The following is an 18,285-nucleotide window of genomic DNA, read 5'->3' on the forward strand; positions in this document are numbered from 1 at the left end:
AAACCCGCGGTCGCCACTTCATGGGCTACTCTTTTCGATTAGCAGCACGGGATATTTTATATGCACCATCCCATAGACAGGATAGCACATACGACGTCCTTTCATATACCAGTCGTGGCAGGGGCGTGCGCAGGAAATTTTGCAGGGGGGGAGGGGGTCGCGGTGTCTGGCGAAGCCTGACACCGCGAACGCCGCAGGCGCGAAGCCCGTGGCGGTGGGTCTGGGGGGCCCTCCCCCCGAAAATGTTGAAAAATTGACCCCTTCTAAGGCTATTCAAGGCTATTTTTTGCCTTGAGCGGGGGGGGGGGGGGTGTCGACTCCCAAACACCCCCCCCTTGCGCACGCGCCTGCGTGGTGCACTGACAGGAACGAGAAATAGCCCAGTGGGCCCACCGACGGGAATCGATCCCAAACCGATGAGGCATATAAAAGATCCCTTGCTACTAATGGAAATAAGGTGAGAAGTCTGGTTTATCAACGCTATCGAACTACCTTGCACTACCTTAATCCCTCCCCCCCCCCCCCCCCCCCCCCCCGCCCCCACCTCCCACCCCCCACCCCCCGCCTTTAATATGCTATATCCGTGTCTGGGGCCTATTTTACGAAACATTGTAAGTTTACGTCTATATCATGCATACATTTACAGGTGTTTAGCATCTATAATCTATTTCACAAAGAAATTTACATCATTACAGAAGATGGAACCGTTTAAGGACAAAAATAAAATGAAATACGTGTACTTTTAACTATATTTGTTGTACTATAATAGTAATAACAATTATGGTTTAATCGTAGATTTACGTTTATGTGCAAAACTAGGCTGACGATGTTTTGTGAAATTGGGCCCATATACTCAAACAATGTAGTGTCGTCCACAAATTACACATTGTGACGTCATTTGTTATCCTGGTGAACCATCTTCTAGTGACGTCATCAAATGTGCATTTGCAGATGGACGTCACTAGCCGTTTTCATAGAAAGAACAAATGTGTATGTATTTTGTATACTTTTGTTTGTATTATTATCGTCTTCAGATTAAGTCTATGCTGACAATACATGTATAGACGTCGGAAGATGTCTACAACGGGTGGTGGGAACGAGGGAGGGCAGTAATATTCTCCTTTTATCCAGGAGAGCAATAGCTATAGAGTTGCAGAACAGTGCCCCCGGCCCCACATACACCCCCACCCCCACGCTTCCGACATCTATGCGATAAGCACAGTTCTTATATTAACTACTACTTTATAAATACTTCTCTTGGAGATTTTAAGTTATTAAATTGCGTAGATACTTAAACTATAACGCTGTTCACAGTTCTTTGCTTGACTTACTTGAAAAGTCCGGTGTATTGGCGCGTCCGGTGATTCGGCGCACTTAGTATTTTGCTCTTGGGTCTCATTACACAGATGTCATCTGCCATTGAAACCCATGTTAAACTGCCCAACTTCAAGCGAAGATTGCCATAGAACGGGTTCTCGTTGGCACTAACAACATACACCATTGCGAACATACATTATATAAGCATTTATATTCACTCCAAAATTGTGAACATTTCCGTCTCAGTTTTTTGCTGTATGACCGCATCTGGCTGTAGTACCGGTCCGAACAGGTGGTTCATTAACCGATTCACTCCTGCTGTCACTTGCGCTATATACCCATGTCCCAAAAGGTCGATGCACAATATTACAAAATAACATGGGCAAAATACAGCCAGAAGGCTTACCATTAAACATACATATTGTTTTAATTCTTCACCATTTCCTAGAAGTGAATATATGAACCATAACATGTGCCACGATTAGGAACTATAGCGGACAGTGATCAATCAACTCTCACCCGGAAGTGATCTGTGTAGTGAGACCTTGAAAGTACGCTTAGGAAGTCAAAGGCGGATCTCGGGGGAGGGGGGAGCAGGGCCCGCCCCCCAAATTTTGTGACAGTTATAATTTTATTATATATTAATTTCCTTTTTGTTTTTTTACGATCCCATCCAAACCTCCCCTAAAGTTCCATTGGCATTCCGCCTCATGTCATTGCCCCCCCCCTCCCCCAAACGGATTTTCTGGATCCGCCACCGGAAGTTGTCACGTTGTCGGTGGGGTTTTTTTAGTGTTTTTAGCGAATTAAAGCTCAGTTCCTTTTTCAATGATTAATCAAGTATCAACATATTTATTGTTAAGGGTGAAATTAAACATTATTAGAATTACCAATAATTATATATCATAATTTGAAGAAGAAAAAAAATTATTCACGTGTTTTCGTGTATAAACGCGAAGTAGTTCAGCCTTATTGTAATACTGATATTAAGAATGTTAAAACCAGTCTAAAAACACCTTTCCCGTGTTTTTTAAATTGTAGGGGCCTAGTAAACGGTAGGCCTATAATTCTCTTTTTTGTTCGGTTATTTTTATTTAAACTGAAAAGGAAAACAGAAAAATGCAAACAAAACGAGTTTTAACACCGTACTTGACAGTCAGTCCAGTTCATAATTGTCACATTGTTACAACATATAAAAGGGAAATAAGATCCACGTCACACGTGTGCATAATCTACCCCAGAAAAGAAAAAAAAAATCCATGTAGACAAAAAGAAAGAAAGAAATGTTTTATTTAACGACGCACTCATTTTATTTACGGTTATATGGTTATATGGCGTTAGACATATGGTTAAGGACCACACAGATTTTGAGAGGAAACCCGCTGTCGCCACTACATGGGCTACTCTTTCCGATTAGCAGCAAGGGTTCTTATATTTGCGCTTCCCACAGGCAGAATAGCACAAACCATGGCCTTTGTTGAACCAGTTATAGATCACTGGTCGGTGCAAGTGGTTTACACTTACCCATTGGAGTCGGTATCTGGATTAAAAATCCCATGCCTCGACTGGGATCCGAACCCAGTATCTACCAGCCTGTAGACCGATGACCTACCACGACGCCACCGAGGCCGGTGTACGGTTATGTGGCGTCAGACACATGGTTGAGGACCTGTGTGTATATTTATAATTAGATACAATGTTTAAACACACAGTTCGTATCCTTCCTCGAAACCGGCCTCGGTGGCGTCGTGGTAGGCCATCGGTCTACAGGCCGGTAGGTACTGGGTTCAGATCCCAGTCGAGGCATGGGATTTTTAATCCAGATACAGACTTCAAACCCTGAGTGAGTGCTCCGCAAGGCTCAATGGGTAGGTGTAAACCACTTACACCGACCAGTGATCCATAACTGGTTCAACAAAGGCCATGGTTTGTGCTATCCTGCCTATGGGAAGTGCAAATAAAAGATCCCTTGCTGCTAATCGGAAGAGTAGCCCATGTAGTGGCGACAGCGGGTTTCCTCTCAAAATCTGTGTGGTCCTTAACCATATGTCTGACGCCATATAACCGTAAATAAAATGAGTTGAGTGCGTCGTTAAATAAAACATTTCTTTCTTTCCTTTCTCGAAAATCATCAAATCATCATCTAACTGTCGTTTAACATCGACGTTAGTGTCCCGTACCAATTGCAAAGTTTCCAGAGGCGGTCTGGGGTGGGTTGGTTTGGGGCAGGGGCCTGCCCCTCCTAAACTTTGCGACAGTTGTAATTTTATTATATATTATTTTTTTATTTATTTTTTTACGATCCCCTCCAAACCTCCCCCAAAGTTCCATTGGCATTCCGCCTCATGTCATTGCCCTCCCCCCCCCCCCCAAAAAAAAAAAGCAGAAGAAAAAAAAGTAGACTTTTCTGGATCCGTTACTGTAATTTACGACGATAATAAGTTATGCCGCGATGTGGCTTCGTGGAAGGCCGTATCACTGCACATTGCAGAGATGAATGGAAATTAGGCAAAATAGTGGTTGATTCCATGAATCTCTATCTAGTGCCTCGTCTATAGGTAGTACTAAACCAAATAACTTCTGGCTGGGTCAAAGTTCGAGGTGCACCGAACTTTTGATAGAGAAGTGAACACAACAAGTCCTGTGATTGGTTATAAATGTGAGTGTGTTGGTTGTAAAAAATAATAGTTTCATCTGGGTAAGAAAAATAAGCAACTTTTTTTCATCTAGTACCAATGTGTCAAGTAGCCTTGTGCTTGAAACATGTATGGGGTACCTGTAAAAAAAAAGTACTCGAATTTTGTTCTGAACTAGGGTAGTCATAGACGCTACCCGTTATCTCAGAAACGAGCAGCTTGACCCCCAATTTTTTTCTGATTCAGTTTAAGTGTGAGGGGTGGTAGTATTTATATCCGTGGCGTTTATGTCGGTTGATACGTTGCAGGTAGGAGTTTTAGCCACATATGTTAGGCTACTATTGTCGTCTATGGGATTTGATTTGGTAGTACACACCGTATAGAACAGCCACTGCCAAAGAGATCCTTTACTGGAGATTCTGTCCCTCTTGCATCACCGCAACTTATTTTCGTGATTATATCCAATTAAGGTTCAAGCACGCTGTCCTGGAAGGTTTCTGACCTGTCTGTCCAGGGCAGTGGGTTAGTTGTTAGTTGGTTAGTGGTTAGTGAGAGAGAAGAGGGTGTAGTGGTCTTACACCTATCCATTGAGTCCTTAAGAGCTCGCTCTGGGTTGAAACCGGTACCGGGCTGCGAACCCTGTAATCTACCAGCCTGCAGTCCGATGGCTTAACCACTGCGCCACCGAGGACGGTAGAGGACTGCCACTAAAGTCCGAACCTCATTGTTAACAGCTACGATAATTATTCTCCTTTTAATTAACGATATATTTCCCTCACATTTTATTTTTCACACTAAAATCTTGAAAAAAAATATCGACTTAGCCGACGTTTCCTAGGACAAACTGCATGCATTTGTTCGCCACCTGCCATTTCACTTTTTAAAATCCCATGCGTCGACTGGGATCCGAACCCAGTACCTACCAGCCTGTAGACCGATGGCCTAACCACGACGCCACCGAGGCCGGTAAATCCATGTAGAGATCTTAGCCATGCATAGCAATGAACGTGCATATACAGTAATGACAAACTGTGCCACTCAAAACGATTTGAAAACCGATCATGGGATGTATCATGTGTGATAATTTATTTTGATAGTAATATTTGTAACAAGACAAAACAAAAAAGTGTTAAAATAATCCTGGGACAATAGTGTAGCGTTTATGGGCTACAAAGTGAGGTCATGTGCGGTCTATAAATAGCGGGATCACCGATCCACATCTACTGCGCCGAATCACAGGGGGTGCCTAGATTTATGCACCATTTTAAAATGTTTATTTACTACAGACATAAAACAGTTTGTAGTGTATCTCAGATTATGCACGGCTTCATTGGTGAGAGACACATTTTATTAAGTATGTCAGTGTTCATGCACATAGAAAATGGTTTTTGAATTCTTAGGTGCGCCAGCACTGTACCATGGGCGTACATTGGGGGGGGGGGGGGGGGGTTCGATGGGTTCGACCGACACCCCCCCCCCCCCCCCCTGGAATCGCTTTTTTAATAATTTAATATATCTGACATTGATATCTGACTCAACATAGAAATATATGCCCAATATCTCTGCAATCTATTTTGGAACCCCCCTTTTCAAAATCCTATGTACGCCCATGTGTACTCAACAACAATACTTAGAAGCCAGTAGATATTTTCAGCATTTCCCCGTAAATAATATTATGGTAAAACTAAATACAGCTTCTTCTTTTGTAAGGTGTAGGCGTCGTGGAATGTTATTAAACTCAGAGACGGGTTATCCCAGAAGTACACGTAGCACGTGCTACGGGCCCCGCGCGTCAGGGGACGCCGCGGTGATGTGTAGGCCTACTTTTATTTTTCTCAGGTAATTTTTCCCCTCTTCCCGAGGGGGCTGCAAAATATATATCCTGGGAAAGAGGGCCCCGCTGATGTTTGTACTACAGGCTCCGTGGGTCCTTAAACCAACACTGATAATTTAAACTTATTGATTTAAACAACAGTTTATGCGAATACAATAACAGGAATCCTAGGGTTACGTAGTTTTCATAAATTCTTCAAAAACTCGTAACCCAGTGGTAATGCTTTCGCTTGATGTGCGATCGGTCTAGGATCGATCCCTGTCGGTGGACCCATTGGGCTATTTCTCGTTCCAGCCAGTGCTCCACAACTGGTGTAATAAAGGCCATGGTATGTATTATCCTGTCTGTGGGATAGTGCATATAAAAAATCCATTGCTGCTAATCGAAAAGAGTAGCCCATGAAGTGGCGACAGCGGGTTTCCTCTCTCAATATCTGTGTGGTCCTTAACCGTATGCCCGACGTCGTAAAAAGAGTAGCCTATGTGGCGACAAAGGGTGTCCTCTAAAAACAGTGTCAGAATGACCATATGTTTGACGTCCAATAGCCGATGATAAGATAAAAAATCAATGTGCTCTAGTAGCGTCGTTAAATAAAACAAACAAACCAATAACCGATGATTAATAAATCAATGTGCTCTAGTGGTGTCGTTAACCAAACAAATACTAATTGTCTTGTGTAAGGATTCGATATTCAATACTAGTATACAAATGCAAAAAATGTTTATGGCAAAACAATATGCCACGAAAATAAAAAACATAAATAATAATAATTTTGTTTTGTTTAACGACACCACTAGAGCACATTGATTTATTTATCATTTGGGTGTCAAACATGTGGTAATTCTGGCATATAGTCTCAGAGAGTAAACCCGCTACATTTTTTTCCATTAGTAGGATGGGATCTTTTATATGCACCGTCCCACAGGCAGGACAGCGCATACCACGGCATTTGATACACAAGTCGTGGTGTGCACTGGCTGGAACGAGAAGTAACCCAATGGGCCGACCGACGGGAATCGATCCCAAACCGACAGCGCACCAAGCGAGCGCTTTACCACTCCACCACAACCCCCCCCCAAAAAAAAAAACCACACCATAAAATAAAATAATAATAATAATAAGAAGAAGAAAATAAAAAATAAAAAATAAACTTAATAAAAAATAAAAATAATAAAAATGTCGTGGATAATTAAAATCACCACTTCATCATTGCCGATTGCTGTGGGCAATAGCAGGGTCTGTATATTATGAGAGGTTTGTTATCATGTTATACTTTGAAGTATTCACTTTTATTTTCAGGTGACTGTTTAGTCTTGAAACTACCATGACGACCATACAGCGTGCTCTGATCATCCACGGACTTCTGATATCATGTGGTTTGTATATACATAGAGGATACTCCTAGAGTGTCTTCTGATATCATGTGGTTTGTATATACACAGAGGATACTCCCCGAGTGTCTTCTGATATCATGTGGTTTGTATATACATAGAGGATACTCCTAGAGTGTCTTCTGATATAATGTGGTTTTTATATACATAGAGGATACTCCCCGAGTGTCTTCTGATATCTTGTGGTTTGTATATACACAGAGGATACTCCTAGAGTGTCTTCTGATATATGTGTGGTTTGTATATACATAGAGGATATTCCCCGAGAGGATACTCCCCCGAGTGTCTTCTGTGTCTTCTGATATCATGTGGTTTGTATATACCAAGAGGATACTCCTAGAGTGTCTTCTGATATAATGTAGTTTGTATATACATAGAGGTTACTCCTAGAGTGTCTTCTGATATAATGTGTTTTTTCTATACATAGAGGATACTCCCAGTGTGTCTTCTGATATCATGTGGTTTGTATATACATAGAGGATACTCCCAGTGTGTCTTCTGATATCATGTGGTTTGTATATACATAGAGGATTCTCCCCGAGTGTCTTCTGATATAATGTGGTATGTATATGCACAGAGATACTCCCCGAGTGTCTTCTGATATCATGTGGTTTGTATATACACAGAGGATACTCCTAGAGTGTCTTCTGATATAATGTGGTTTGTATATACACAGAGGGTACTCCCCGAGTGTCTTCTGATATAATGTGGTTTGTATATACATAGAGGATACTCCTATAGTGTCTTCTGATATCATGTGGTTTGTATATACATAGAGGATACTCTCAATGTGTCTTCTGATATCATGTGGTTTGTATATACATAGAGGATACTCCCAGTGTGTCTTCTGATATCATGTGGTTTGTATATACATAGAGGATACTCCCCGAGTGTCTTCTGATATAATGTGGTTTGTATATGCACAGAGATACTCCCCGAGTGTCTTCTGATATCATGTGGTTTGTATATACACAGAGGATACTCCTAGAGTGTCTTCTGATATAATGTGGTTTGTATATACACAGAGGGTACTCCCCGAGTGTCTTCTGATATAATGTGGTTTGTATATACATAGAGGATACTCCTATAGTGTCTTCTGATATCATGTGGTTTGTATATACATAGAGGATACTCCCAATGTGTCTTCTGATATCATGTGGTTTGTATATACATAGAGGATACTCCCAGTGTGTCTTCTGATATCATGTGGTTTGTATATACAAAAAGGATACTCCCCGAGTGTCTTCTGATATCACGTGGATTGTATATACATAGAGGATACTCCACGAGTGTCTTCTGATATAATGTATCAGTGCTACATGTGCTAGTAGGATAAACCGGCTCTACGCGACCCGATATACTATACTTTATTCAGTAAAACTAACGCCCTGTTTCAGGTTCTAATTGACCAAATCAATTCCTATTGCCGATAATGTTAACGTTTACTAATGTGGTTTGTATATACATAGAGGATACTCCCAGTGTGTCTTCTGATATCATGTGGTTTGTATATACATAGAGGATACTCCCCGAGTGTCTTCTGATATCATGTGGTTTGTATATACACAGAGGATACTCCTAGAGTGTCTTCTGATATAATGTGGTTTTTATATACATAGAGGATACTCCCCGAGTGTCTTCTGATATATTGTGGTTTGTATATACACAGAGGATACTCCCCGAGTGTCTTCCGATATCATGTGGTTTGTATATACATAGAGGATACTCCCAGAGTGTCTTCTGATAGCATGTGGTTTCTATATACACAGAGGATACTCCCCGAGTGTCTTCTGATATAATGTGGTTTGTATATAGAGAATACTCCCAGAGTGTCTTCTGATATTGTGTGTTTTGTATATACACAAAGGATACCCCTAGAGTGTCTTCTGATATCATGTGGTTTGTATATACACAGAGTATACTCCCCGTGTGTCTTCTGATATAGTGTGGTTTGTATATACACAGAGGATACTCCCCGAGTGTCTTCTGATATCATGTGGTTTGTATATACCAAGAGGATACTCCTAGAGTGTCTTCTGATATAATGTGGTTTGTATATACATAGAGGTTACTCCTAGAGTGTCTTCCGATATAATGTGGTTTGTATATACACAGAGGATACTCCCCGAGTGTCTTCTGATATCATGTGGTTTGTATATACACAGAGGATACTCCCCGTGTGTCTTCTGATATCATGTGGTTTGTATATACATAGAGGATACTCCCCGAGTGTCTTCCGATATAATGTGGTTTGTATATGCACAGAGATACTCCCCGAGTGTCTTCTGATATCATGTGGTTTGTATATACACAGAGGATACTCCTAGAGTGTCTTCTGATATAATGTGGTTTGTATATACACAGAGGGTACTCCCCGAGTGTCTTCTGATATAATGTGGTTTGTATATACATAGATGATACTCCTATAGTGTCTTCTGATATCATGTGGTTTGTATATACATAGAGGATACTCTCAATGTGTCTTCTGATATCATGTGGTTTGTATATACATAGAGGATACTCCCAGTGTGTCTTCTGATATCATGTGGTTTGTATATACATAGAGGATACTCCCCGAGTGTCTTCTGATATAATGTGGTTTGTATATGCACAGAGATACTCCCCGAGTGTCTTCTGATATCATGTGGTTTGTATATACACAGAGGATACTCCTAGAGTGTCTTCTGATATAATGTGGTTTGTATATACACAGAGGGTACTCCCCGAGTGTCTTCTGATATAATGTGGTTTGTATATACATAGAGGATACTCCTATAGTGTCTTCTGATATCATGTGGTTTGTATATACATAGAGGATACTCCCAATGTGTCTTCTGATATCATGTGGTTTGTATATACATAGAGGATACTCCCAGTGTGTCTTCTGATATCATGTGGTTTGTATATACATAGAGGATACTCCCCGAGTGTCTTCTGATATCACGTGGTTTGTATATACATAGAGGATACTCCCCGAGTGTCTTCTGATATAATGTGGTTTGTATATACATAGAGGATACTCCCCGAGTGTCTTCTGATATAATGTGGTTTGTATATACATAGAGGATACTCCCCGAGTGTCTTCTGATATCACGTGGTTTGTATATACATAGAGGATACTCCCAATGTTTCTTCTGATATCATGTGGTTTGTATATACATAGAGGATACTCCCAGTGTGTCTTCTGATATCATGTGGTTTGTATATACATAGAGGATACTCCCCGAGTGTCTTCTGATATCACGTGGTTTGTATATACATAGAGGATACTCCCAATGTGTCTTCTGATATCATGTGGTTTGTATATACATAGAGGATACTCCCAGTGTGTCTTCTGATATCATGTGGTTTGTATATACATAGAGGATACTCCCCGAGTGTCTTCTGATATCACGTGGTTTGTATATACATAGAGGATACTCCCCGAGTGTCTTCTGATATAATGTATCAGTGCTACATGTGCTAGTAGGATAAACCGGCTCTACGCGACCCGATATACTATACTTTATTCAGTAAAACTAACGCCCTGTTTCAGGTTCTAATTGACCAAATCAATTCCTATTGCCGATAATGTTAACGTTTACTAATACAACTGATATAGCAGCGTATGAACACACCCAGGACGTACAGTAATAAAAATGTGTGGCACCTCACATCTAATCTACCTGCAAGAAGATGGGGGGGGGGGGGGGGGGGGGGGGGGTCACATACCATTTAAGATATTTAATTAATGTTTTTAATAGCAACCGTCATTTTTGCTGAAAATTACACTTCTATTTTTTGGGGGTACCCCGCATTAGTTTCAACCTCTGGTATATACAGCATAACAGCTGTATAACAAATAAAAGTGTATTTATTTATTGTCAATGGATAATAATATTTGCACAAATAATCAATGTCATATATTACTACCAATCACACCCACAGCTGCTTTTACTCCGTGCACCTCGAACTCTGACACGGAACTCTCTTCTTTGGTACTATGTCACCTACAGGTTACGCGGAGTGGTCGGCCTGGGGGCGAGGTTTGGCTGGCAGGTGTTCTGAACGCTGTATCAGGGTGGTCAACTTCAGACGGAACTGCACCGACACGACAACAAACAACAACAACCCGTGTCCGGGCAGCGGTCAAAAGATCAGCCAGGAGGCATGCGCAGACGAAGACTGTCCTGAAGGTAGGTAAACGAATCAGAGAGATCGGTTTACAATATACTACTCCAGAAACTGGGATTCATTTAAATATAATCATTAAAAGTATCTTTAGTTGTCGGGGCTAGAAGCATGTAGCGGGTGTTCTCTGATACATTTCTCGTTCCAGCCAATGCACCAACATGACTGGTATATCAAAGGACGTGGTATGTGCTATCATGTCTGTGGGATGGTGCATATAAAAGGCCCCTTGCTACTAATGAAAAAAAGAAATGTAGCGGATTTCCTCTCTAAGACTATATGTCAAAGTGACGAAATGTTTGACATTCAATGGCCGATGATTAATAAATCAATGTCCTCTAGCGGCAATGGCGTAGCAAGCATGAGGAATTTCCTCAAATCTATTTTATTGTTCCCATGACACTGATATTTATTTCACAGGTCTGGGTTTGCCTCGGCGGTTCTTTTTTCCTCTCTGGCAGCGCCCCAGAGTGACGCCGTTAAACAAAACAAACTTTAACTGACTAAGAGAGCTAGACGGAACTGTGGGCAGTTATGAACGCTTTGTAACCAGTTAGAGAGTGTTGGTAACTGTCGAAATGTCTGCCTAGCTCTCTTACCGTCACAGTACTCGGGCTATGTTAAACAAAACAAACTTTAACTGACTAAGAGAGCTAGACGGAACTGTGGGCAGTTATGAACGCTTTGTAACCAGTTAGAGAGTGTTGATAACTGTCGAAATGTCTGCCTAGCTCTCTTACCGTCACAGTACTCGGGCTATGTTAAACTAAACAAACATTAACTGACTAAGAGAGCTAGACGGAACTGTGGGCAGTTATGAACGCTTTGTAACCAGTTAGAGAGTGTTGGTAACTGTCGAAATGTCTGCCTAGCTCTCTTACCGTCAGAGTACTCGGGCTATGTTGAACTAAACGAATATTAATTTTCAGGGGCTGCCAAACTTATATCACCGTTGATACTGAAAGACAAACAAACTTATGTGGGAGTAACGGATTTTACTCTCTCTCGGGATTTTGATATCTCTCTCTCTCTCTCTCTCTCTCTCTCTCTCTCTCTCTCTCTCTCTCTCTCTCTCTCTCTCTCGACATTCAGTAGCCGATAATAATTCATAAATCAACGTGTTCTAACTTCTAATTTTGTCGTTAAACCCCCCTTTCTGTCAGTTTCCTTCGACTCTGTCTTCTAAGCTGTCCACACCATCGCCTACCTGTCTCAACGTCCTCCACTGGTGCAGTCTCTGTGTATTTCCCTGCAGCCACCTGGCATCCTCGTCCTTTGCCGCTAATAAAGCTGGTCTGACCCACGGCACAAACTAACGACCGCCGGTAGTAGGGGTGCATAGTAGGTGGTTACAAGTGCCTCTTAACAATGCCAGAAGTAACTACTGAGCACTCACCGAAGTGGTCAGACTAAGCCCACAGCTAAAAGCTGATGGGGAATAACAGTTGTGTGGCACAGATAGCCACAGGAAAGAAGCATCTGTCGCGGTTGGAGAGACGAGGACTGGGATGTGGAGGTGAACAACGAAAGAAGTTGAAAGATAGGAAGAGTTGCCAGATCGGGAAGCAGTGGGATAAAAAAAAAAAAGAAAAAAATTGTCGTTAAAAAACCCCCAAGCTTTAATGTTGTGTTTTTAAATATTACCTATGTGTTGAGTGCGTCGTTAAATAAAACATTTCCTTCCTTCCTTTAAAATATTACCTTTTCAGTGCACGACCAGTGGTCAGCGTGGGAAGAAACCTACACTCACAGGTGTCAGGCCACGTGCCGTCGACTATTGTGGATGTCGAGGTGGTGTTTTTCTGGTCGGCTCTCCGACCACGGCGGTCTCGCGTGTGTCGGAAGTCCCGTTAGTGTTCTGGAAGAGGACTGCGACGACGACCTGTGTGACCATGGTAATATTTCCATGGCTGACAGTGGCGGATCCAGAAAATATACTGGAGGGGAGGGGGATCCAGAAAATATACTGGAGGGGAGTGGGGGGGGGGGGGGTGGGCAATGACATGCGGCCCAGGCCACAAATGTTTCCGAAAGATTCTTCAACCCCTCTCCTTAGATCCGCCACTGGCTGATAACCTGCCTAGGGATTTTCGAAGCCCATCTTAGCGTTACGATCCATCGTAGGCTATGACGTCAAGTGTTATGACGTGTGTTTAGTCATTGCCTACGGCGGTTTTACGAAAACGTTTGCCTGACACTGGTGCGGGATGTAGCCCAGTGGTAAAGCGCCCGCCTGATGCGCGGTCGATCTAGGGTCGATCCCCGTCGGTGGGCCAATTGAGCTATTTCTCTTTCCAGCCAGTGCACCACGACTGATATATCAAAGGCTGTGGTATGGTTTATCCTGTCTGTGGGATGGTGCATATAAAACATCCCTTGCTACTAATGGAAGACTAGCGGTTTGCCTCTATGACTGTGTCAAAATTACCATGTTTGACATGCAATAGCCGATGATTAATAAATCATGTGCTCTAGTGGTGTCGTTAAACAAAACAAACTTCTTGTTTGACACTATTAGAGCGCATCGATTTAGTAATCATGGGCTATTAGATTTTTCCGTTGGTAGCAAGAACTATTTTATATGTACCTTCTCATAAACAGGATAGCACATACCACGGACCCTGATAAACCAGTTGTGTTGTTGCGAGAAATAGCCCAATGGGCCCACCGACGGGGATCATAGACCGTCTAAAAACAAGGGTATGCGACCTTAAACACGTGTCCAATTCGTATTTTAAAACAAAGGTATGCGACCTTAAACTCGTGTACAATTCGCATTTTAAAACAAAAGTATGCGACCTGAAACACGTCTCCAATTCGCATTTTAAAACAAAGAATATGCGACTTTAAACAGGTATCTAATTCGTATTTCAGCACAGGCTGACACCAATACTTTCGATAGTGCCGTGTCCGTGAACGGTCATTGGTCATCGTGGAGGCAGCTCCGGCCCGGCCCCTGTGAGAAAAATTGTAGACGGACAGTGGAATATGTCCGGACCTGTACCGACCCCCCATCCATCGGAATGGGCAAAGAATGCGACGGAGCGCCTTATAGCTTCAGTGTTGAAGACTGTTCAGGAGATAAGTGTGTTCGAAGTGAGTCCAGGTGGGGATGAAGAGGGAGAGGAGAGAGAGAGAGAGAGAGAGAGAGAGAGAGAGAGAGAGAGAGAGAGAGAGAGAGAGAGAGAGAGAGAGAGAGAGAGAGAGAGAGAGAGAGAGAGAGAGAGAGAGAGAGAGAGAGAGAGAGAGAGAGAGAGAGAGAGAGAGAGAGAGAGAGAGAGAGAAATATAGAGCGATAAAGATAGAATGAAGGATAGAGAGGGAGAAAGTGACATGGAGGAATAGAGGAATGTGGGAGAGAGAGAGAGAGAGAGAGAGAGAGAGAGAGAGAGAGAGAGAGAGAGAGAGAGAGAGAGAGAGAGAGAGAGGGAGGTAAAGAGACAGAGAGAGAGAGAGACAGACAGACAGACAGAGACACAGACAGAGACAGAGGGAGGCAGAGCGTCAGAGAGAGAGAGAGAGAGAGAGAGAGAGAGACAGACAAACAGACTGACAGACAAAGAAAGAGATGCAAACAATTTTCTTTATCTCGCCTTCATGTAAAATTCTTTAATCTCATTGGTTGTTTGCCGTTGGACAAATCCCTTATACCCCTGTGGGCGGAGCCAAATTCTCTAATACCCCGTCTGTAATTTCCAACAGTTTTCAGCCACCCCAGTTAATGCTAAAGCAATAATTAGATTATAAATAACATTGATAATCAATCAAGTATACATAATTAATTTAATTTTTACTATAAAATACACTATTTCAATACTTTTAAAAGCTTTAATGTTGAAATCAGCCACCTAATTACGGTCGTGGTGTTATTGTATTAATGCGCGATTCCTGTGGGTTTTTTTTTTTTAATATTTATTTTATTTTACTACATACATTTCTGATAAAAAAAAAAAAAAAATTGTTTTTGTTTTTTAATATCTGTTTCAGACAATTTCGTATTACAAACATTTGAAGTTAAAAACTCGTTTATCGATGGAACTATTTTTCGTCACTGGCAAGTGGTTTCGTTCGCGTCCGCGTGGTACGGCTCCGTTAATAAATAGTTAACAATTATTGTCTGGCGTTATTTTGATTATTTCGCTATATGGTTTAACATGTCGGCAAGATAAATTCGTTGTAGAAGCATCTCTCGGGGTATATGGCTTTTTATGTACCCTTTGTGTGCTCTTTTACCCCCTCGCCTTCGGCTCGGGGTAAAAGAACACACAAAGGGTACATAAAAAGCCATATACCCCTCGTGATGCTTCTACAACTTATATTGTTTCTTCAGTTTTTGTTACTAATGTAATTTTTCATCTAATTTTTCAGCCATCGATATGATATCTGAAAATGGAACTAAAGGTATGTGTGTGTGTGTGTGTGTGTGTGTGTGTGTGTGTGTGTAGTGTTTGTGGTATTTGTATCAATGTGCATGAATTGTATTGTGTGTATTTGTGTGTATATCTGTTTGAATTGTTGTGTGCACGTGAATGTGTGTATGGGGTTATATATGCAAGTGAGTTACAGAATCTGATGGAGAAAAGAAATATTGGCGTAGGAAGGTGCCAAAACGTGTGTGTGTGTATGTGTGTGTGTGTGTGTGTGTGTGCGTTGCTGCTACTGGATCAACAAAAACTCTTGCCCCCCTCCCCCACTTCCCACATAGAGAGAGAGAGAGAGAGAGAGATGTGGCGTGATCTCGGGTGGCGTTCTCGGCTGACACTGGGTATAGTTTATGACAATGGGGTTGACATGTACAGTGTTCTGTTTCAGTGGATGGGGCGTGGTCTAGTTGGAGCTACTCGTTCACTGGATCTGCTTGTCCTTCATTCTGTAAGCAAGAAGTCCTAGCAACAAGAGTCTGTAACAACCCCCCACCCAGCGGGGGTGGCCGAGCTTGCGAAGGACCTTCGGTTTACAACACCTTTGAATCTTGCATTGGAGATAGCTGTTCTACTCTTAAGAAAACATTGTCTACCGGTCTGTATATCTCTGACATCCTCACCTCTCCCCCCCCCCCCCCCTCTCTATCTCTCTCTCTCTCTCTCTCTCTCTCTCTCTCTCTCTCTCTCTCTCTCTCTCTCTCTCTCTCTCTCTCTCTCGATCTGTGTCTCTTTAATTTCGATTAATGGAGGCAAAAACCAGTCTGCCCCCCACCCCCTACAAAAATGGGAGCTCGTACGCCTATCACTTGAGGTTATCTTAGCGCTAGGACGGCTTCGTAAAACAGAGCCAGAGAAGTACCCAAATAGGTTAACCCTTGCAATTAATAAAATGTCCACGGCAAAAAAAAAAAAAAAAAAAAAAAGCAGCAGCCAAAAAAACCCCCCAAATCCTTTGAAAACAAACCTGAATAAAGTCCAAGGCAAAACAGTTCCGCCGAGAACTAAAATCTCCACGGCAATCTCCACGGCAATCTCCACGGCTTTGCTGATTGCCGATTGCCGATTGTCATGGGCAATTGAAGGGTTGTTTAAGGTTTTACCTAAACGCTATTTTACAGCCTTTTCACACACTGGCGTCCAGTCTAGCAGTTTTAACGGTTCTAGCGAAGCGACACCCAGACACGTGCACGGCGAGTGGTCATCTTGGAGGATGCTGGAACGGACGGACTGCACCATGGCATGTGTCCTGCACGTCGTCATGACCAGACAGTGTTTGCAGCGCGCCCTGTCGGTCAGTCCTTATTTGTGTGAGGGGCGACAATCCACTAAGGTGGTCAAGGAGACCTGCAGTTGGTTGAAGTGTGTAAACGGCGTTAATGGTTCGGTATCTTCTACGACAATACGACCTGCAGGCGAAGAGGGTAGGTAATGTTGCTTTTTACATGTTTGAGAGAGAGAGAGAGAGAGAGAGAGAGAGAGAGAGAGAGAGAGAGAGAGAGAGAGAGAGAGAGAGAGACATTTCTGGGGAAATAAACTCTTCTTCTTCTTTTTTTCTTGTCTTTGTTTTGTAAATTAAAAACATTCGTGTAACCTTTCCTTTCATATTTTTGGCGTTCTTAAATAACTGAACAAAAGACGTCGCAGTGTAGATAATAGGTTGTTATTTCTAACTCCAGCATGTAACAATAAGATATGATTATGAAACAAAACTAGATACTGTGAACAGAACTTGTTCTCTCCAAGTCTCACGTCAAAGGACACAGCCGTTGTATAATCTTAATCTGAGAATGATGTAACATATTGATATCAGAATGAAACAGAGCAATTACAAAGTGGAAATAAAATATAGTCTAAATAAAATGTAATCTAAATAAAAATATACGGTAAGGATAAAAGAAAAGTAGATCTACTTCCCAAACTGGGTGGGGAGGGCGGGGGCGGAGGCAGGGGCGGGGTGTAGCTCAGTCATACAGCCTGATGCATGATCGATCTCCATGGGTGTGCCGATTGGGCTATTGTTCCACAGCTGGTGTAACAAAACCCGTGGTATGTGCTATCATGTCTGGGATGGTACATATAAGAGATCTCTTGCTGCTAATCGAAAAGAGTAGCCCATGAAGTGGCGACAACAGGTTTTCTCTATATATATCTGTGTGGTCCATAACCATATGTCTGACGCCATATAACCGTAAATAAAATGTGTTGAGTGCGTCGTTAGATGAACAATTTCCTTCCTTGCTTGTGTAGTCATTAACCATGTCTGACGCCAAATTACCGTAAAGAAAAATGTGTTGATTGCGTCGTTAAATAAAACACTTTCCTTCCCCGACTGCCATTTATAATGTACACGATATTAGTATGGTTAGTAAAGTTCTTGTTCCAGCTATCAGTGGGGCAGTAATTTACTTTAATTATTTCCAAGAACTTTAACCATTTATTTTTATAATATGCTTTATTCCTACAATATAATACAAACTTTGTTTCTCCATCTGGCATGTACATTAATATTGTTA

General features: G+C 42.0%; 1 protein-coding gene across 3 annotated transcripts in view; it reads left to right on the forward strand.

Moving 5' to 3' along the window:
• Positions 1–914: 914 nt before the first annotated feature.
• LOC121373729 (coadhesin-like) overlaps positions 915–18,285 on the forward strand; it is a 20,882-nt gene continuing 3,511 nt past the window's right edge. Inside the window, exons 1-9 of one of the 3 annotated variants that reach the window (XM_041500485.1) lie at positions 972–990; positions 5,664–5,792; positions 7,087–7,163; positions 11,174–11,353; positions 13,058–13,243; positions 14,223–14,444; positions 15,717–15,749; positions 16,161–16,367; positions 16,891–17,193. In XM_041500485.1, the coding sequence (XP_041356419.1) occupies positions 7,112–7,163; positions 11,174–11,353; positions 13,058–13,243; positions 14,223–14,444; positions 15,717–15,749; positions 16,161–16,367; positions 16,891–17,193 (1,183 nt within the window). In that variant the 5' untranslated portion in view covers positions 972–990; positions 5,664–5,792; positions 7,087–7,111. Of the gene's footprint in view, positions 991–5,663; positions 5,793–7,086; positions 7,164–11,173; positions 11,354–13,057; positions 13,244–14,222; positions 14,445–15,716; positions 15,750–16,160; positions 16,368–16,890; positions 17,198–18,285 lie in introns of all 3 variants that reach the window. The other 2 variants (XM_041500486.1, XM_041500484.1) reach the window with 2 other exon arrangements.

Source organism: Gigantopelta aegis, chromosome 5, assembly GCF_016097555.1.
Source record: "Gigantopelta aegis isolate Gae_Host chromosome 5, Gae_host_genome, whole genome shotgun sequence".
Lineage (NCBI taxonomy): Eukaryota > Metazoa > Mollusca > Gastropoda > Neomphalida > Peltospiridae > Gigantopelta > Gigantopelta aegis.